Source organism: Heterodontus francisci, chromosome 37, assembly GCF_036365525.1.
Source record: "Heterodontus francisci isolate sHetFra1 chromosome 37, sHetFra1.hap1, whole genome shotgun sequence".
Taxonomy (NCBI): Eukaryota; Metazoa; Chordata; class Chondrichthyes; order Heterodontiformes; family Heterodontidae; genus Heterodontus; species Heterodontus francisci.
In genome coordinates, this window is record NC_090407.1 from 4,944,179 (window position 1) to 4,965,898 (window position 21,720).

Here is a 21,720-nt window from a genome sequence, read left to right on the forward strand (position 1 = left end):
AGCAAACTGAACAAACTAAGATGAAATGAAATAAATGCAAAAAAAAAGGTTGTAAAAAAGAAGAAAAAACTAAAAATGAAAGTAAAATGGGGGGCTGTCATGCTCTGAAATTATTGAACTCAATGTTCAGTCCGGCAGGCTGTAGTGTGCCTAATCGGTAGTGTGCCCAACCTTGATCACCATCTCCGACACTTCCCTTCCTCGACTTCTCTGTCTCCATCTCTGGGGATAGGTTGTCTACCAATATCCATTATAAGCCCACCGACTCGCACAGCTACCTCGACTACACTTCTTCACACCCTACCTCCTGTAAGGACTCCATTCCATTCTCCCAGTTTCTCCGTCTTCGACGCATCTGCTCTGATGATGCTGCCTTCCATGACGGTGCTTCCGATGTGACCTCCTTTTTCCTCAACCGAGGATTCCCCCCCACTGTTGTTGACAGGGCCCTCAACCGTGTCCGGCGCATTTCCCGTACCTCTGCCCTCAACCCTTCCCCTCCCTCCCAGAACCGTGACAGGGTTCCCCTTGTCCTCACTTTCCACCCCATCAGCCTCCATATCCAAAGGATCATCCTCCGCCATTTCCGCCACCTCCAGCATGATGCCACTACCAAACGCATCTTCCCCTCCCTTCCCCTGTCAGCATTCCAAAGGGATCGTTCCCTCCGCGACACACTGGTCCACTCCTCCATTACCCCCACCACCTCGTCCCCATCCCATGGCACCTTCCCCTGCAATCGCAGGAGGTGTAATACCTGCCCATTTACCTCCTCTCTCCTCACTATCCCAGGCCCCAAACACTCCTTTCAGGTGAAGCAGCGATTTACTTGTACTTCTTTCAATGTAGTGTACTGTATTCGCTGCTCACAATGTGGTCTCCTCTACATTGGGCGACCGTTTTGCGGAACACCTCCGCTCGGTCTGCAAACAGGACCCTGAGCTTCCGGTTGCTTGCCATTTCAACACTCCCCCCTGCTCTCATGCTCACATCTCTGTCCTGGGATTGCTGCAGTGTTCCAGTGAACATCAACGCAAGCTCGAGGAACAGCATCTCATCTACCAATTAGGCACCTACAGCCTGCCGGACTGAACATTGAGTTCATTAATTTCAGAGCATGACAGCCCCCCATTTTACTTTCATTTTTAGTTGTTTTTTTTTCTTTTTTATATTTTTTACAACCTTTTTTTTTGTATTTATTTCATTTCATCTTAGTTTGTTCAGTTTGCTTACCCACTGTTTTTTCTCATGTTTGCACTTGCTGCTGTTCAATATTCAGTCCGTTAAAACCTTTTCTGTACTAATGCTTTGCCTTTCAACATGCCATTAACATATTGTTTGCCTTTGCTCCATGACCTTTTGGTCAGCTATGTGGCCTTGTCCAATCTGCACCTTCTCCTTTGTTATCTCTTGCCCCACCCCCACCTCACTTGCTTATAACCTGTGACATTTTTAATATTTGTCAGTTCGGAAGAAGGGTCACTGACCCGAAACATTAACTCTGCTTCTCTTTCCACAGATGCTGCCAGACCTGCTGAGTGGTTCCAGCATTTCCTGTTTTTATTTAAGAAATTATTGGAGCTTGTAGCAAAGGCAATATAAAAGCTGTGGGGGAGTTTGATCCTCATATAGACTGGGACAATTAAATTGGCAGGAGTGGTCTAGAAGATGAATTTGTAAAATGTTTTCAGGACAGTTTCTTGGAGAAATATGTTGTGGAGCCAACTAGCGATAAAGCTATCTTAGATCTGGTACTAGGTAATGAGGCAGGGTTAATTAGCAATGTCATATTAAAAGATCCATTGGAAAACAGTCATCATAATATCATTGAATTACATGTTAAGTTTGAAAGTGACATGCTCCAATCACAAACAAGAATCTTAAACAAAGCCAATTAGGCATGAGGGGAGAACTGGCTAAGGTAAATTGGGTAAATAGACAAAAGGGTATGGTGGTAAATGAACAGGGGGAAATCTTTAAAGAAAGAATTCAAAATGTTCAACAAAAACACATTCCTTTGAAAAACAAAAACTCAGCCAGAAAGACCCATCCGTGGCTCACTCAGGAAATTCAGGATAGTATAGATTAAAAGAAAAGACTTATAATGTTGCAAAAAGAGTAGCAAGTCTGAGGATTGGGAGTATTTTAGAAACCAGCAAAGGGCCACCAAAAAAGTTGATCAAAATGGAAAAAATAAAATACGAGAATAAACTAGCCAATAATATACAAACAGATTGTAAGAGCTTTTATAGGTACAGCAAAAGGAAGAGAGCAGCTAAAGTAAACGTTGGTCCCTTGGAAGTAGAGACAGGAGAAATTATCATGGGGAATGAGGAAATGGCAGAGACATTGAACAAATATTTTGTCTCTGCCATCATAGTAGAAGACACAAGTTCCATTCCAGAAATAGGCAGTAACCTAGGGGCTAAAAAGAGTGAGGAATTTAAATTATTCATATCAGCAGAGAAAAAGTATTGGAGAAACGTAAGGGGCGAAAATCTAACAAATCTCCAGGACCTGATAGCCTACACCCTAGAGTTCTAAGAGAGATAGCTGCAGATATAGTGGATGAGCTAGCTATGATTTTCCAAAATTCCTTAGATTCGGGAACAGTCACATCAGATTGGAAGTTGGCAAATGTTACACTGCTTTTCAAGAAAGGAGGGAACTACCAGCCAGTTAGCCCAATATGAGTCATTGGGAAAACGTTCGAACCTATTATTAACACTGCACTTAGAAAAGCACAGTATAATTAGAACAAGTCAACATGGTTATTCTAAAGGGAAATCCTGTTTGACAAATTTATTAAGAGTTTTTTGAGGATATAACTAGTATGGTAGATAAAGGGGAATCAGTAGATGTAGTATACGTGGATTTCCAAAAGGCATTCGATAAGGTGCCACACAAAAGGTTAATTGGCAAGATAATTGCTCATGGAGTTGTGGGTAATATATTAGCATGGATAGATGATTGGTTAACAGACAGGAAGCAATGAGTGGGCATAAACAGGGCATTTTCAAGTTGGCAGGCAGTAAATAGTGGAGTGCTGCAAGGATCAGTCCTGGGGCCTCAGCTATTTACACTATATTAATGACCTAGATGAAGAGACAGAGAGTAGTGTATCTAGGTTTGCTGATGATTCAAAGGTAGGTGGAAAGGTAAGGTGCGGAGAGGACACAGAAAGGCTGCAAAGAGATATAGACAGGTTAAGTGAGTGGGCCACAAGATGGCAGATGGAGTATTATGTAGGGACGTGTGAAGTTATGCACCTTGGTTGTAAGGATAGAAAAGGAGAATATTTTTTCAAAGGTGTGAAACATGTAAGGGTTGATGTTCAAAGAGACTTGGGTGTACTTGTACAAGGAGCACAGAAAGTTAACATGCAGATACAGCAACCAATTAGGAAGGCAAATGGCATGTTGGCCTTTATTGCAAGGGGATTGGAGTACAGGAATAAGGAAGAATTGCTAAAATTATCCAGGGTTTTGGTGAGACCACATCTGGAATACTGTGTGCAGTTTTGGTCTCCACATTTAAGAAAGGATATACTTGCATTGGAGGCAGTGCAGCTAAGATTTACTAAATTGGTCCCTGAGATGAGGGGGTTGTCCAATGATGAGAGACTAAGTAAATTGGGCCTGTATTCTCTGGAGTTCAGAAGAATGAGAAGTGATCTCACTGAAACATCCCAGTTTCTAAAGGGGCTGGATAGGGTAGACATTAAGATTATTTCTGCTGATCAGGGAATCTAAAACATTGGGGCACAGTCTCAGGTCAAGGTACTGATCATTTAGGACTGAGTTGTGAAGTAATTTCTCCTCTCAGAGAATCTGAGAATCTTTGGAATTCTCTACCCCAGAGGGTTGTGGATGCTCCATTGTTGAATACATTTAAGACTAGGATAGACAGATTTATGGTCTCTCAGGGAATCACGGGACATGGCAAGTGGGCGGGAAAGTGGAGTTGAATCCCAAGATCAGCCATGATCATTTTGAATAGCAGAGCAGGCTCGATGGGCCATATGGTCTACTCCTGCTCCTATTTCTTGTGTTCTTGGCAGAAGTCGCAGGTGCTGTCAAAGGAGCCTTGGTGAGTTGCTGCAGTGGATCTAGTAAATGGCACACACTGCTGCCACTATACACCAACGGTGGAGGGAGTGAATGTCTAAGATGGTGAATGGCATGCCAATCAAGTGTGCTGCTTTTCCTGGATGGTAAATGTGCTACAAGTGCAATTTCCAGCCCTGTGACCTCTGTCACCAAGAAGGACAAGAGCAACAATATCATGGGAATGCAATCAACTCGAAGCTTACCTTCAAATTACACACTGTCCAAAACTGCGCATATATTGACATTCCTTCATCATTGCCACCTCAAAAACTTGGAATTCCCTACCTGTTAACAAGACACCCCATCTAATAACTGAACCTAAAACATATAAATATCTTTGGGTCATCTTGTCTGCTTGAAAGAGCATGTTAAAATTGGAGTCTGCTGAAGTCAGCAGAACATCGGCAAGTGAGTGCCCCCAGGTGATGTTGACTGCCCACCTGCCCAGTTTCCAGGCAGGGGTAATGGCATCCCAAGGCATTGTGAAGCATTTCATACACTAATCAACACAGTACTATAGCAACCTTATAGCTAATGATAATAAACATTGTAGAAAATGAATTATTTTAGTAAAGATGTCCAAATGTGAAGTTTCCTCATGACTTTACACTGTGTGTATTAAATTGTGTTAGTATATAATACTCTTAATTAGTTTAAATTAAATATAACTTTCATTTCAGAATGTACAAAATTTAAATCTTCAGTAAATATATTTGATTGAATTTAAAAGTTTTATTAATGTACTGCTACTAAATTCCCATCTGTCAGCTGAGCACAGGAAGTGGGACCGAATTAATTCACTCTATTGTTGTTGGTTTTGAAGTAGCTGGGTTGCTTCACTCATCTGTATCATTTTCAGTAACAAGTCACATTTGCACAATCAAGCACTCATCTTCCGATTTCTTATCCACGAGTTTGCTAAAAGCTAGATTCAGGACTAAAGTTGGAGCAGTCACAATTGTTCAAGAACGATGACTTCTATAAAGACCTTCAAACAGTAACAGAAGTTCCAAGACATGTGCCTGATAATGGGAGACTTCATTGTAAAAGTGGGATCCAAGTATAATATATGGGATGGGCCTATAGGAAAGTTTGGATTTGGTGTGGAAAATTAAATGGGAGAATGGTTACTTTCCTCCTGCCTAAGTAACAATCTGATCAAACTGATGGCAAACACACTTTTCAATCGAAGAAAGGCACAACAAAAGTGCACTTGGTTGTCACCAGATGGGCAGAAAAGAAAGATGACTGATTTCAATGTTATCAATATAAGATGGAAATCCAGTCTTCTGTCATGCACATCCTTTGAGGCCGATGTCAGCTTTCATCATCAATTTAGTTTTGGCATCGGTTATATGTTTGGGAGTAAAAGCTACTGGAAAGGCATTTAAAACAAAAATCTGGGATCTGGAGGAACTGAAAGAATCTGGCAACAGAAGAAAGTACCAGATGTTGTAGAGAGATACACTGTACCTGCAATAAATAACAAAATGGATGTAGAAGAAAAATGGATTATTCATTTTATTCAACACAACTACTGGTGTAGCAAATAGTTATGCTCAACAAAATGAGTACCTGATAAAGACAGTGTGGGTTCTTCACTATAACCAGATTTCCATGCTATCCAAATCAATATTGTCATAATTGAATCATAAAGATTTACAGCCACTTCGTTCTGTTTCTCTGCACAGACTGGAACTTGAACCATCTCTTGATATCTAGGAAAAATGATAAACACAAAGGAGTTATATAGTTTGCCAACTCAATCAGATACTCCTAAGATTACTGTGCAATATCCCCTGCATGAAATTACAAGAAACCTACTTAAAGAAATATCAATTTATTTTTATTACTCAACACTCAAGTTCTCCCTTGAAACTTGTCAAAGTAGATCTTATACAAAACATCAATGCAGGCTGATGTATTATTGAAGTAATACCTCCCCAAATTTTGATTAAATAGTAATATAAGGGATTAGAGTTGGTCAGATTGTTAGAATTCCTTAATTATTCCGCATCCAAACAGCGGGACCTCTAGCGGGTCAGGAACACATTGGAATCTCCAGTGGACATTGCTGAGGCTCTTTAACATCCCGCCTCTGGGCTCCTCAGCCAATCATGGAGGGCAGGTGGGAAGATACATCTATTCTGTCAAAGGTAGGACTTCTAATTAAAGGGACCATGTCATGGGTTAGAACAGCTCACCAGCACTTTGATTAATGAGGTTGCAACAACCACAAGAATGGAGAGAAAACCTGGAAAGGCTGCTCCCAGGACCTCTCACTCCTACCTGGAGGTCTTGCTGTGGAATCTGAGGGGCTGCAGTGAGGTGAGCTCTCCTAAGGACGGGAGGAAGAGGACGGCCGCATCAACCATGCAGGTGTGGAAGGAAGTGGCCAAGGACCTCAGCTGCAGAACTGTGATCCCTCTAACCTGGAGACAGTGCACCAATGGATCCAGAACCTCAGGAGGGCAGGAAAGGTGAGTGGCATAACACTTTCAGGTGCCAAACCCCACATTCTGACTTTCTCAGCATTGTCCTACATAGCACTCCTCAAAACAATATACCTTAGAGCTGAACTCATTCCTTTCTCTCCAGGCAACTTATATTTCCATCTGGCAGCCAACACTCACACTCACCCTCCCTCATCCTAATGCCCTCTCCCACTCATGCCTCACAGTCACCCTCCAAAAATATTGCGATTCCCTGCTACACACAAATGCCATCGGTAACGCTCATCACTTGCTGCTTTCCCTCCTTGCAGGAGTAAACACTATCTCGGAGACAGGGAGAGGCTCTGGATGGGAAGGGGGTGGGGAGACTGGCCTTCCAGTGACAGACACCTTGTCATCCACTGGCAGTGGGTCTTGTTCCAGGGGGCTGCAGATCTCAGTAATGACTTGGCCTTGAGTGCCTGAGCCTCCTTAGGCACTGGTGCTCAGACATGTTGAGACAACGAATCCTCTGTCTGTAGGCCCTGTCTTGGGGTCTTGCCTCCTTCCAGTTGGATCTCGGCATACATCCCCTCTGCCCTATGGAGAGATATGTGGCTGAGGAGAAGGCAGCAGGTGCTGATGCTGCTGGGGTTGCTCCTGGTGCAGCTGTTAGTTACGGTGTTGCTTCTCCTCGTCTCCCGCATCAGAGGTGCATGGTGCTGCTCCCATGCCATGGTGAAGGCTGGCAGCAGGGAAGTGCAGTTCCAGGTGAGGGAAGTGTTAGGCATGGTGAAGTGCCTTCAATTGATAATCACCTGTCAAGCAGTGATAGCACTCTCACTCAGAGAAGAAGTGCTGTGAACAGCAGCTTCTCACCTTGCCATGGCTGGAGTTACTCAGTTTCACTGATCAAAGCCTCTCCACACTGTGCACTTGCCTCAGTGACAGTGGCGAATTGCTGACGGCTCAGGAAATAAGTCTGTTGGCTCTTCAAGGCAGAATTGAAGGTTTACAAGTGTTTATGACCTATTTGAATATTTTAATTATTTACCCGACAGCTGCATGGGGGTTCCCTGCTCCCCTTCAATCCTGCCTCGATGAAACCCCGAAGAGGCTGTGATGATGTTGGGATCCCAACCAAACATAACCTTGAGGGGGTTTAACTCCCCATACGCACCCAAACCCGTCCCTGCTTCTCTGGGAAAATTCCCCCTATATGTCGACTTACAACATTGCCATCACTGTGTCAAAATAACACTGAAATGTAAGTAACATAGCATAGTGGGAATTGAGCTCCAAAAAAACTGTCACATGACTGAATTAAGCAGTAGACTGTATAGCCAGGAATAGCCAATAGTCCACAGGCTGAACCATCACTGATCATTAGGTGGCTTACATGTTGTGCACCGGAGTTATTAGCATCACTGTGAGTTTAGTTTTGAAGATCAGAATTGTGCACTACACTGTGCACAGGTACATAGTGATAACTTTTTCACATATTTTGACAAAAATGAAAATATAGATCAGCTGCCACTCAGGTTGCTTTTCAGAGGGAGAAAAATAAACACTGTATTCCAACAGATCCTGAGCAAATCAAGAATTTACTCATCATATAAAAACATCAGACACTGCAGAGTAACAAAGTTTGTTCTGAATCCCTTTTAAAGTACTTACTTAACCTTTTGTCTGCACACTGTTAGCAGGAGGTTACTGTCGGAAACTGATCTGCGCATTCTCCCCTTCCAAACAGGAGTCTTGATATCTGCTGCGGAAAATAACAAAGAAAGTCAAAAACAAAAGAATGCCATTCTGTCCAATGAAAATTGCTTCTCTGACATCGAAGCTGTGTTGATAACATTTCTAATATTTTTGCCACACTAATGTACCTGGCGGGCAGCCATAAAGGCAGGGCCGAAGTGTGGCGAGTCGAAGAGACTTAGCAGTTGGCAGGAAAAAAGACAGAGGCGCAAGGGGAGAGCCAACTGTGTAACAGCCCCGACAAACAAATTTTTCTGCAGCACCTGTGGAAGAGCCTGTCACTCTAGAATTGGCCTTTATAGCCACTCCAGGCGCTGCTCCACAAACCACTGACCACCTCCAGGCGCTTACCCATTGTCTCTTGAGATAAGGAGGCCAAAGACGACAAAGAAGAATCGACCTGGCAAGTTGAGAAGTGTACAAATTTTGTTTCATACCATGCCTGTGAAGTGGCTTGGGGCGTTTTACTATGCTAAAGGTGCTATACAAGTGCAGGTTGTTGATGTTATTTAACACTATAAATTTATCTATAAATTTAAAAAACGTCTCCCTGATATCAGTTTTAAATTCACATTTTATGAATTTAAGTTTATGCCTCTTGTGTTTTAAAATATTTTGAGATTATCTAGTCAGTATCATTAATATTCTATATAAACCAGATCCCCTCCTAACCATGTTCTTTTCACTCTGTTGAACTACAGTTGCTCTAATATCCTTTACATTTCAGGTCATCTTTGCAGTTTATTTCTCCAGCTTCCAAAGTATGAATATCTCTTGTAATGGGGTGAATTGAATTGAATACATTATTCCAAATAGAATCTGACCAGTCCTTCTTTGGCCTCCTTATCTCGAGAGACAATGGATAAGCACCTGGAGGTGGTCAGTGGTTTGTGGAGCAGCGCCTGGAGTGGCTATAAAGGCCAATTCTAGAGTGACAGGCTCTTCCACAGGTGCTGCAGAGAAATTTGTTTGTCGGGGCTGTTACACAGTTGGCTCTCCCCTTGCGCCTCTGTCTTTTTTTCTGCCAACTGCTAAGTCTCTTCGACTCGCCACACTTTAGCCCTGCCTTTATGGCTGCCTGCCAGCTCTGGCGAACGCTGGCAACTGACTCCCACGACTTGTGATCAATGTCACAGGACTTCATGTTGCGTTTGCAGACGTCTTTAAAGCAGAGACATGGACGGCCGGTGGGTCTGATATCAGTGGCGAGCTCACTGTACAATGTGTCTTTGGGGATCCTGCCATCTTCCATGCGGCTCACATGGCCAAGCCATCTCAAGCGCCGCTGACTCAGTAGTGTGTATAAGCTGGGGATGTTGGCTGCCTCGAGGACTTCTGTGTTGGAGATACGGTCCTGCCACCTGATGCCAAGTATTCTCCGGAGGCAGCGAAGATGGAATGAATTGAGACTTCGCTCTTGGCTGACATACGTTGTCCAGGCCTCGCTGCCATAGAGCAAGGTACTGAGGACAAAGGCTTGATACACTCGGACTTTTGTGTTCCATGTCAGTGCGCCATTTTCCCACACTCTCTTGGTCAGTCTGGACATAGCAGTGGAAGCCTTTCCCATGCGCTTGTTGATTTCTGCATCTAGAGGCAGGTTACTGGTGATAGTTGAGCCTAAGTAGGTGAACTCTTGAACCACTTCCAGAACGTGGTCGCCAATATTGATGGATGGAGCATTTCTGACGTCCTGCCCCATGATGTTAGTTTTCTTGAGGCTGATGGTTAGGCCAAATTCATTGCAGGCAGCCGCAAACCTGTCGATGAGACTCTGCAGGCACTCTTCAGCGTGAGATGTTAAAGCAGCATCGTCAGCAAAGAGGAGTTCCCTGATGAGGACTTTCCGTACTTTGGACTTCGCTCTTAGACGGGCAAGGTTGAACAACCTGCCCCCTGAGCTTGTGTGGAGGAAAATTCCTTCTTCAGAGGACTTGAACGCATGTGAAAGCAGCAGGGAGACGAAAATCCCAAAAAGTGTGGGTGCGAGAACACAGCCCTGTTTCACGCCTCTCAGGACAGGAAAGGGCTCTGATGAGGAGCCATGTTGAATTGTGCCTTTCATATTATCATGGAATGAGGTGATGATACTTAGTAGCTTTGGTGGACAGCCAATCTTTTCTAGTAGTCTGAAGAGACCACATCTGCTGACGAGGTCAAAGGCTTTGGTGAGAACAATGAAAGCAATTTGGAGGGGCATCTGTTGTTCACGGCATTTCTCCTGTATCTGACGAAGGGAGAACAGCATGTCAACGGTCGATCTCTCTGCACGAAAGCCACACTGTGCCTCAGGGTAGACGCGCTCGGCCAGCTTCTGGAGCCTGTTCAGCGCGACTCGAGCGAAGACTTTCCCCACTATGCTGAGCAGGGAGATTCCACGGTAGTTGTTGCAGTCACCGCGGTCACCTTTGTTTTTATAGAGGGTGATGATATTGGCATCGCGCATGTCCTGAGGTACTGCTCCCTCGTCCCAGCACAGGCATAGCAGTTCATGTAGTGCTGAGAGTATAGCAGGCTTGGCACTCTTGATTATTTCAGGGGTAGTGCTGTCCTTCCCAGGGGCTTTCCCACTGGCTAGAGAATCAATGGCATTACTGAGTTCCGATTTTGTTGGCTGTACGTCCAGCTCATCCATGACTGGCAGAGGCTGGGCTGCATTGAGGGCAGTCTCAGTGACAACATTCTCCCTGGAGTACAGTTCTAGGTAGTGCTCAACCCAGCGGTCCATTTGCTTGCATTGGTCAGTGATTGTGTCACCTGATTTAGATTTGAGGGGGGCGATCTTCTTGATGGTTGGCCCAAAATCTCTCTTAATGCCATCATACATTCCTCTGATGTTTCCGGTGTCTGAGGCCAGCTGAATATGACTGCATAGGTGTTGCCAGCAGTCGTTTGCGCAGCGCCTGGCTGTTCTTTGTGCAGTGCTTCTGGCTGCTTTAAGTGCTACGGATGTTAACTCGCTGGGGGCTTTCTTGTACTTCAACAGTGCAATGCGGTTAGCGGCTATGACAGGTTCCAGCTCTTCATTATGAGATTGAAACTAGTCTGCATTTCTTTTCGCACTTTTGCCGTAGGTGGTCAAAGCTGATTCATAGATGGAGTCTCTGATGTGGGCCCACTTGGTCTCAGCATCCCCTGTGGGAGTGTTTTGAAGGGCTGTTACAAGTGAATTTAGAAATTTTTGTAACAGCTGTGGGTGAGAAATTCTGCTCATGTTGATGCGCGGGTGGCCCTTCTGCTTGGAATGATGCAACTTCTTTGGTCTGAGTCTAACCTTGCTGCACACCAGGGAGTGGTCGGTGTCGCAGTCCGCACTGTGGAAGCTGCGTGTGATTTGAACACTGTTTAAGGCGGCTCGCACAGTCCACTGTAAAGCAATCGTGTAAGATCTGGAAATTTAAGCTTTCATTTAAGGCTCGGGCCTCAGTAACATTTGAAGGATGGGCTGTCTTCCAATTGCCTGCAGAGTTGGGCAAAGTTGTAAACATGACTGGGAAAAGGCTGTAGCAGCAGAAATGAGTCACAAGGTTGTCCTGCTTTTCTGATGCCTCTGTGAAGGTCCGAGTGGAGGAAATGAGGGCCAGGTGGACATCCTCTTCCCAGCACACACAGCAACATCTCACAGTCACTGTCAAGCAAGTCTGGTCAGAGGCAGCTGATGGGATTAGTGCCAACTGCATCACCCCAAGACCTGGGCTCAATGCAGAAAGGGATTTTTTAATACATCACAGGTATAAATGCAAGTTGTTGTTTAAGGTCCAATGATCTCAAGAGCAGCAAGAGTAAGTCCACCTTTCCACTTCTCTCAACAACATCTGATCACTCCTCTCACCCTCAACTATTACTTCCCCTCCATCACATCCTTCAACCATCACTCGGGAACACTAAAACAGCCCGGTTCCTCATTCATATACCTATCTATGGACTATAAATATACTCACACAAGCTTCAGCACATTGATAGATCTCTGTTTAGCACTCCTTTTTCTAAGCGTAAAGTAGTAGTACTTTATAAAATATAATAATTTTGTGTACAATCGTGTCCAGTTCTTCAACTATAAAAATTCAGCTTCTGAAATAAAAGAAAAAAAAAAATCAGAACATAGCCTTGATTATACAAACGTACAAAAATGTTGGGCAGGAAAAGACCAATTGGTCCATCTAGCCTGACCCAATCAATTCTGATACTTTATATATCAGGGCAAGAAACTCCCTCCCTCCTAGATGCCAAGCCAGTTCCTGGGAAATGAAAAACCAGATCAAAAACCCAAGGACAATTAGGGGGTAGAAAAGTCCTCCCGGATACCTCCTGGTACTTCAAACTAGTCCTGGAGACACATTGTCCATGACACGTTAATTGGTATCTAACTTTCATATGATGCCATCTAGGTCCCAGTCAGGAACCTGTCTAGCTCTCTCTTGAAGCTACACAAGGGTAGGTCTTTTGGTTGAATCGCTGCATTTCTTGTGGTGATGGTGCTGCCACAATGGTATTCGATAGGGAATTCCACAATAATGACCCAGAATCAACAAAGAAAAATATCTCCCCAAATCAGGATGGATAGCAGTGGAACTCAGATATGATGTGGTTCCCACAACTTTGTTGTTCTTTTCCTCTCAGTGATACAGGTTGCAGGGGAGGGAGGTGTTCTTAAAGTAACTGTAAGTCGCTGCAGTGCATTCCATATTGTATAGGTTTTCCATCCTGCACCCAAGGAGAGCCAAGTGATGGAGGGAGAGATATTGAGTCCTGTGGAATGAGCACTGGTCAAGCAAACTGTTGTTCTGGGTGACTGAGCTTCCTGAATATTGTTGCAGTTACACCCATCCAAGTGAGTGGGTATCCGATCACACTCCAGACTTGGGCCTTGTACATAATGGAAAGATTTTGGGGATGTGGAGGTGAGTAACTCATCACAGAATACCATTCTCTGCTTTGCTCTTTAAGGTGTCAGCCGTGGCTCAGTGATAGCACTCTTGCTCCTTTGTCTGTGGTAGCGAATTCCACAGGCTCACCACTCTCTGGGTGAAGAAATTTCTCCTCATCTCAGTCCTGAAAGGTTTACCCCATATCCTTAGACTATGACCCCTGGTTCTGGACTCACCCACCATCGGGAACATCCTTCCTGCATCTACCCTGTCAAGTCCTGTTAGAATTTTATAGGTTTCTATGAGATCCTCACTCTTCTGAACTCCAGTGAATATAATCCTAATCGACTCAATCTCTCCTCACCTCAGTCCCGCCATCTCAGGAATCAGTCTGGTAAACCTTCGCTGCACTCCCTCTATAGCAAGAACATCCTTCCTCAGATAAAACGACCAAAACTGCACACAATAATCCAGGTGTAGCCTCACCAAGGCCCTGTATAATTGCAGCAAGACATCCCTGCTCTTGTACCCAAATCCTCTCGCTATGAAGGCCAACATACCATTTGCCTTTTTTTACCTGCAATGCCACTTCAGCAACTGGTGTACGAGAACACCCAGGTCTCGTTGCATATTCCCCTCTCTCAGTTTATAGCAGTTCAGATAATAATCTGCCTTCCTGTTTTTGCTACCAAAGTGGATAACCTCACATTTATCCACATTATCTGCCATAATTAGCCCACTCACTCGACTTGTCCAAATCACCCTGAAGCCTCTCTGCATCCCTCTCACAACTCACCTTCCCACCCAGCTTTGTGTCATCTGCAAATTTGGAGATATTACATTTAGTTCCCTCTTCTAAATCATTAATATATATTGTGAATAGCTGGGGCCCTAGCACCGATCCCTGCAGTACCCCACTAGTCACTGCCTGCCATTCGGAAAAAGACCCATTTATCCCTACTCTTTGTTTCCTGTCTGCCAACCAATTTTCTATCCATCGCAATACACTACCCCCAATCCCATGTGCTTTAATTTTACACGCTAATCTCTTATGTGGGATTTTGTCGAAAGCCTTCTAAAAGTCCAAATAAACCATATCCACTGGCTCCCCCTCATCAACTCTACTAGTTACATCCTCGAAGAATTCTAGCAGATTTATCAAGCATGATTTCCCATGCTGACCATGCCTGATTCTACCACTGTTCTCCAAGTGCACTGCTATAAAATCTTTGATAATGGACTCTAGAATTTTCCCCACTACCGACGTCAGGCTGACTGGTCTATAATTCCCTGCTTTCTCTCTACCTCCCTTTTTAAATAGTGGGGTTACATGTGCTACCCTCCAATCTGTAGGAACTGTTCCAGAGTCTATAGAATCTTGGAAGATGACCACCTATGCATCCACTATTTCTAGGGCCACTTCCTGAAGTACTCTGGGATGCATACCATCAGGCCCTGGGGATTTATCGGCCTTCAATCCCATCAATTTCCCCAACACCATTTCTTTACTAATACTGATTTCCTTCAGTTCCTCTCTCTCACTAAGCCCTGTGTTCCCCAACATTTCTGGTATATTGGAGGATGCTGCCCAATTGGTCCAGGCACTTCAATTTTCTCTTTTAAGATGTCAGTGATATGTTCCACAGCGAACGTAATATGATGCTCGCCATTATATGTGGAGAGAGATGACAAATCAACTTTTCAGGCATAACCCCTCATCGGAAGTTCACAAGTTCTGATGAAGGGTTAGGCCCAAAATATTAACTTGTCAGTTTTCTCTTCACAGATACTGTATGATTTTCATTCTCTGTTTCCGATTTTCAACATCTCCTGTATTTTATTTTATATGTTATCTGGTCCAGAATTCCAGAGGGGACTTCAGCCACTCTTTAACTGGCAGCATTTATCCACAAGATCCCTGGTTTGAGCTGCTCAACAGTCTTGGTATCCGTGACTATCTTAAAATGAATGCATCAAAGAAAAGCCCTGGGTCACTGGCATTTACAGGCAGGTATTGAAACAACAACTTGCATTTATATAGCACCTTTAAGATAATAAAATGTCCCAAGGTGCTTTACAAGCATTATCAAACAAAATTTGACAATGAGCCACATAAGGAGATGTTTGACCTAGCTTTTGGTCATCTGGCCCAAGAGGTAGGTTTTAAGGAACGTCTTCAAGGAGGAAAGATAGATCGAGAGGCAGTGAGGTTGAGGGAGGGAATTCCAGCACTTGTGGTCTTGGCAGCTGAAGGCAAGGCCACCAACAATGGAGCGATTAAAATTGGGAATACTCAAAAGGCCAGCATTGGGGGAATGTAGAGATTTCAGGAGGCTGTAGGGCTGGAGATTACAAAGGTAGGGAGAAGTGAGGCCATAGAGGAATTTGATAACAAGGTTCAAGAAATTTAAAATTGAGACGCTGCTCAATTGGGAGCCAATGCAGGTCAGCATAAGCAGGCATTGGTGTGAGTTAGAACAGGGGCAGGAGAGTTTTGAATTACCTCAAGTTTGCAGTGGGTAGAATGAGGGAGGCTGGCCAGGAGTGCAATGGAGTAGTCAATTCTAGAGGTAACAAAGGCATGGACGAGAGTTTCAGCAGGAGATGAGATGAAGCAAGGGCAGAGTCGGTCAAGCTTACGTAGGTTGAAATTAGTGATGGTGCAGTGGGAAGCTTATCTGGGGTCAAATATAATTCCAAGGTTGAGGAAAGTCTGGCTGAACCTCAGACAGTTGCCAGGGAGAGGAATGGAGTCAGTGGCAAGGGAACAGAGTTTGTAACAGGTACCAAAGATAATGATTCTGATGAAGGGTCACTGACTTGAAACATTAACTCTGCTTCTCTCTTCACAGATGCTGCCAGACCTGCTGAATATTTCCAGCATTTCTTGTTTTTATTTCAAATTTCCAGCATCTGCAGTATTTTGCTTTAATTAATCAAAGATAATGGCTTCTTTCTTCTCAATATTTAGTTGGAATAAATTTCTGCCCACTGTTTAGAGATTATGGAGGGGTCATCAAAGGTGGAGTTGAGATCGAGCTGGGTATTGTCAGCTGTGGAAACTGATGCTGTGTTTTCAGATGATGTTGCCGAAGGGACCAAGCTAGATTCTTGGGGGACACCAGGGGTGGGAAGAGGAGCCATTGAAGGGGATTCTCTGGCTGCATCTGGATAGATCAGAATGAAACCTGGCCAGTGCAGTCCCACCCAGCCAGATGATGGAGGAGAGGCACTGGAGCAGAATTTCATGATTAACCGTGTCAAAGGTTGCACACAGGTCAAGGAGGACAAGGAGGGATAGTTTACCTTTGTCACAGTCAACCAGGATGTCATTTGTGAATTTGGTAAGAACCATTCCAGTACTATAGTGAGGTAGAAAACCTGCGTGGAGGGATTTAAACATGAAGTTTCGAGAAGGAGGAGCCCGGATTTGGGAGGCAACAGTGGATTCAAGGACTTCGGAGAAGAAAGGGAGGATTGAGATGGAGCAATAGTTTGTATGGAAAGAGGGGTCAATGGTCAGTTTTGAGAGGGGTGATGCCAGCGGATTAAAGGAGAGGGTAACAGTACCTGAGGAGAGAGAACTGTTATTAATATCAACTAATTTTTTAAAAATTCTTTCATGGGCAACATTCTTTCAAGGCCAGGATTTGTTGCCCATCCCTAATCACCCTTGAACTGGCTTGTTAGGCCATTTCAGATGGAAGTTAAGAGTCAACCACATTGCTGTGGGTCTGGAGTCACACGAAGACCAGGCCAGGTAAGGATGGCAGATTTCCTCCCCTAAGGGACATTCGTGAACCAGATGGGTTTTTACAACAATCATTGATAGTTTCATGGCACCATTACTGAGGCAAGATTTCAATTCTATATTATTTAAATTTAAATAACAGCAGCTGCCGTGGTGGGATTTGAACCCTTGTCCCCAGGGCATTAGCCTGGGATCTGGATTACTAGTCCAGTACCACTACACCACCTTCTCCCCTGCATATGACCAGGAAGAGAAGTTGGGTGGTCAGTAGTTTAGTAGAAATAGGATCTAGAAAGCAAGATAGGGGTCTCATCGACAAGATGAGCTCGGACAGAGCATGAGGAGGGGAGTCAAGCAGCATCTGTGGGGGGAGAAACAGAGTTCTAATGCAAAATCATTCACTTTAAACATTAACTCAGCTTTTCTCTCCAAACATGCTGCCTGACCTGCTGAGTTCTTCTTCTTTGGCCTCCCTGTCTCGAGAGACAATGGGTAAGCACCTGGAGGTGGTCAGTGGTTTGTGGAGCAGCGCCTGGAGTGGCTATAAAGGCCAATTCTAGAGTGACAGACTCTTCCACAGGTGCTGCAGATAAAATTGGTTGTCGGGGCTGTTACACAGTTGGCTCTCCCCTTGCGCCTCTGTCTTTTTTCCTGCCAACTGCGAAGTCTCTTCGACTCGCCACACTTTAGCCTCGCCTTTATGGCTGCCCGCCAGCTCTGTCGATCGCTGGCAACTGACTCCCACGACTTGTGATCAATGTCACAGGATTTCATGTCGCGTTTGCAGACGTCTTTAAAGCGGAGACATGGACGGCCAGTGGGTCTGATACCAGTGGCGAGCTCGCTGTACAATGTGTCCTTGGGGATCCTGCCATCTTCCAGGCGGCTCACATGGCCAAGCCATCTCAAGCGCCGCTGGCTCAGTAGTGTGTATAAGCTGGGGATGTTGGCCGCCTCAAGGACTTCTGTGTTGGAGATATGGTCCTGCCACCTGATGCCAAGGATTCTCCGGAGGCAGCGAAGATGGAATGAATTGAGACGTTGCTCTTGGCTGACATACGTTGTCCAGGCCTCGCTGCCATAGAGCAAGGTACTGAGGACACAGGCCTGATACACTTGGACTTTTGTGTTCCGTGTCAGTGCGCCATTTTCCCACACTCCCTTGGCCAGTCTGGACATATCAGTGGAAGCCTTTCCCATGCGCTTGTTGATTTCTGCATCTAGAGACAGGTTACTGGTGATAGTTGAGCCTAGGTAGGTGAACTCTTGAACCACTTCCAGAGCGTGGTCGCCAATATTGATGGATGGAGCATTTCTGACGTCCTGTCCCATGATGTTCGTTTTCTTGAGGCTGATGGTTAGGCCAAATTCGTTGCAGGCAGCCGCAAACCTGTCGATGAGACTCTGCACACACTCTTCAGTGTGAGATGTTAAAGCAGCATAGTCAGCAAAGAGGAGTTCCCTGATGAGGACTTTCCGTACTTTGGACTTCGCTCTTAGACGGGCAAGGTTGAACAACCTGCCCCCTGATCTTGTGTGGAGGAAAATTCCTTCTTCTGAAGACTTGAACGCATGTGAGAGCAGCAGGGAGACGAAAATCCCAAACAGTGTGGGTGCGAGAACACAGCCCTGTTTCACGCCACTCAGGATAGGAAAGGGGTCTGATGAGGCGCCGCTATGCTGAATTGTGCCTTTCATATTGTCATGGAATGAGGTGATGATACTTAGTAGCTTTGGTGGACATCCAATCTTTTCTAGTAGTCTGAAGAGACCACGTCTGCTGAAGAGGTCAAAGGCTTTGGTGAGATCAATGAAAGCAACGTAGAGGGGCATCTGTTGTTCGTGGCATTTCTCCTGTATCTGACGAAGGGAGAACAGCATGTCAATGGTCGATCTCTCTGCACGAAAGCCACATTGTGCCTCAGGGTAGATGCGCTCGGCCAGCTTCTGGAGCCTGTTTAAAGCAACTCGAGCAAAGACTTTCCCCGCTATGCTGAGCAGGGAGATTCCACGGTAGTTGTTGCAGTCACCGCGGTCACCTTTGTTTTTATAGAGGGTGATGATATTGGCATCGCGCATGTCATGAGGTAGCGCTCCCTCGTCCCGGCACAGGCAATGCAGTTCATGTAGTGCTGAAAATATAGCAGGCTTGGCACTCTTGACTATTTCAGGGGTAATGCCGTCCTTCCAGGGGCTTTTCCGCTGGCTAGAGAATCGATGGCATCACTGAGTTCTGATTTTGTTGGCTGTACGTCCAGCTCATCCATGACTGGCAGAGGCTGGGCTGCATTGAGGGCAGTCTCAGTGACAACATTCTCCCTGGAGTACAGTTCTAGGTAGTACTCAACCCAGCGGTCCATTTGCTTGCATTGGTCAGTGATTGTGTCCCCGATTTAGATTTGAGGGGGGCGATCTTCTTGATGGTTGGCCCAAAAGCTCTCTTAATGCCATCATACGTTCCTCTGATGTTTCCGGTGTCTGAGGCCAGCTGAATATGACTGCATAGGTGTTGCCAGTAGTCATTTGCGCAGCGCCTGGCTGTTCTTTGTGCAGTGCTTCTGGCTGCTTTAAGTGCTACAGATGTTAACTCGCTGGAGGCTTTCTTGTAATTCAACAGTGCAATGCGCTTCGCGGCTATGACAGGTTCCAGCTCTTCATTATGAGATTGAAACCAGTCTGCATTCCTCTTCGCACGTTTGCCATAGGTGGTCAAAGCTGACTCATGGCGTCTCTGATGTGGGCCCACTTGGTCTCAGCATCCCCTGTGGGAGTGTTTTGAAGGGCTTTTACAAGTGAATTTAGAAATGTTTGTAACAGCTGTGGATAAGACATTCTGCTCGTGTTGATGCGCGGGTGGCCCTTCTGCTTGGAGTGATGCAGCTTCTTTGGTTTGAGTCTAACCTTGCTGCACACCAGGGAGTGGTGGGTGTCACAGTCCGCACTGTGGAAGCTGCGTGTGATTTGAACACTGTTTAAAGAGGCTCGCCTTGTGACGATGAGGTCCAGCTGGTGCCAACGACGCGATCTTGGGTGCCTCCATGAAACCTGGTGACAAGGTTTAGTGTGAAAGAACGAGTTGGTTATGATAGGTACACAACTCAAGCAGTCTCTGTCCATTCTCATTCATCCTACCAATGCCATAGCGCCCAAGGCAGGAGGGCCATGAGTCATGGTCAGCCCCAACCCTGGCATTAAAGTCCCCCAGCAGGAACAGATGTTCGGTGTTGGGGATGCTACTAATGATATTATGGAGTTCCTCGTAGAACTGGTCTTTAGCTTCAAGTGGGAAGCAGAGTGTTGGAGCATAGATGCTGAGTAGGTGTACTGGACCAGAGGCAGTGAGCAGTCGGATGGACAGTATGCGTTCTGAGCCATTTGAGGGAGGCTCCATCATGCTGAGCAAGGCATTTCTGATGGCAAAGCCCACTCCATGCTGTCTTGGTTCTTCAGGATCCCTACCCTGCCAGAAGAAGGTGTAGTCTTGCTCTGTTCGAGATCCACTCGCAGGGAGGCGTGTCTCCTGAAGTGCTGCAATGTCTACATTGAGTCTCCTGAGCTCGTTGTTAATGATGGCAGTCTTCCGAGAATCGTTGATTTGTGTAAGGTCTTCCGACAGGCCAGGACACATAGTTCTGACGTTCCAGCTTGCAAAACGAAGGGCTGGCACCTTCTTTCCTTTTTTCGTGCTGTTTGGTGCAGTGTTGCAGTCCACTTTTCAGGCAATGACCCTGAGCTCCAAGTACCCATTGAAGCAGGTGGACTGTGGCGGGACAGAACCTTATTGACCGGGGGCTGCCCAGTTTGAGGCGGGCGGTAGCTGTCCACTGAGGTGTGATGATCTCTCCCACTGACAAAGGCAACCCGTGGCGCCCAATCTCTACGCCAATTAAGCTGGACTAATAACCCGTAACTGCTGCCTTCCGTGTTGTTTCGGTCGCTGTGAGGCGACTATGGAGTGACCTCTCCATGGCGCATGCCTGGGCGAATATATGGAGGTTGAGAGTTGCCCAAGCGTCAAAACCCCCCTCTCGGCCTTCCTGGTGGGGTCCAAAGGAGTGCAGAGCACAACGTTTGGCACTGGTATGGCTGGAGGAACACCCGGAAACATGCCAAAGGTGACACATGACCGCCGATGGGGTTCCGCTCCGGATTTTCTGTTAGGGTTTACTCCCTTAGCCTTGGTCTCTCCCGAGACGCCCACAAGGCAGTGGGGTTGTTAGGCCCCCTACACAGGGGTAGGAGGATGCCGGTGGGAGGAGGGGTGGAGGGAAGGGGGTGCGAGGGAGAGCTGGGAAGGGGGCTGTAAGGGGGTAGGGGGGGTGCAGGGGGAAGATGGTGCGAGGGGGGAGCTGAGAAGGGGTTGCGAGGGGGGAGGGGTGGGGGAGGGGGGTGCGGGGGTGAGCTGGGAGAGTGGAGCTGGGAAGGGGAGCTGGGCAGTGGGCCCAGGTAACATAAACTAGCTGTTAGCTTGTAGTTAGGGCTAAAATGAACTAATTAAAGAGCCAGGGGAATTTAAACAGTTTAAGAGGGTAGATTGGGGAAGAAAACACTAAGAATGGGAGCAGATGGCCATGGATAGAGTTGCACAGCAAGGGAGCTTCTAGCCCAGGAGCCATCTTGAATCAGAGTATTTCCAGCATTTTCTGTTTTTGTTTCAGATTTGGGGCATCCACAACATTTTTCTTTTATTTTAGGAAACTTTGAGATTATCTTTCCTGAAATATCGCACTTTCCTGATGGTGATAGCTAGTTCTTCGCAGACAAAGATCAAGGAAAGAAGCACTTTCCTATCATTATAA

The 21,720-nt window shown here is 45.7% G+C and overlaps 1 protein-coding gene across 9 annotated transcripts in view; it reads right to left on the bottom strand.

Moving 5' to 3' along the window:
- LOC137351976 (tumor necrosis factor receptor superfamily member 14-like) overlaps positions 1–21,720 on the bottom strand; it is a 126,601-nt gene that overhangs the window by 48,317 nt on the left and 56,564 nt on the right. For 4 of the 9 annotated variants that reach the window (XM_068016925.1, XM_068016924.1, XM_068016926.1 and 1 more), the window contains 3 exons: positions 12,244–12,373; positions 8,219–8,309; positions 5,685–5,827 (listed from right to left, as the gene is read on the bottom strand). In XM_068016925.1, coding sequence (XP_067873026.1) covers positions 5,685–5,827; positions 8,219–8,277 — 202 coding nt within the window. In that variant the 5' untranslated portion in view covers positions 8,278–8,309; positions 12,244–12,373. The remainder of the gene's footprint in view (positions 1–5,684; positions 5,828–8,218; positions 8,310–12,243; positions 12,374–21,720) is intronic. The other 5 variants (XM_068016919.1, XM_068016921.1, XM_068016922.1 and 2 more) reach the window with 3 other exon arrangements.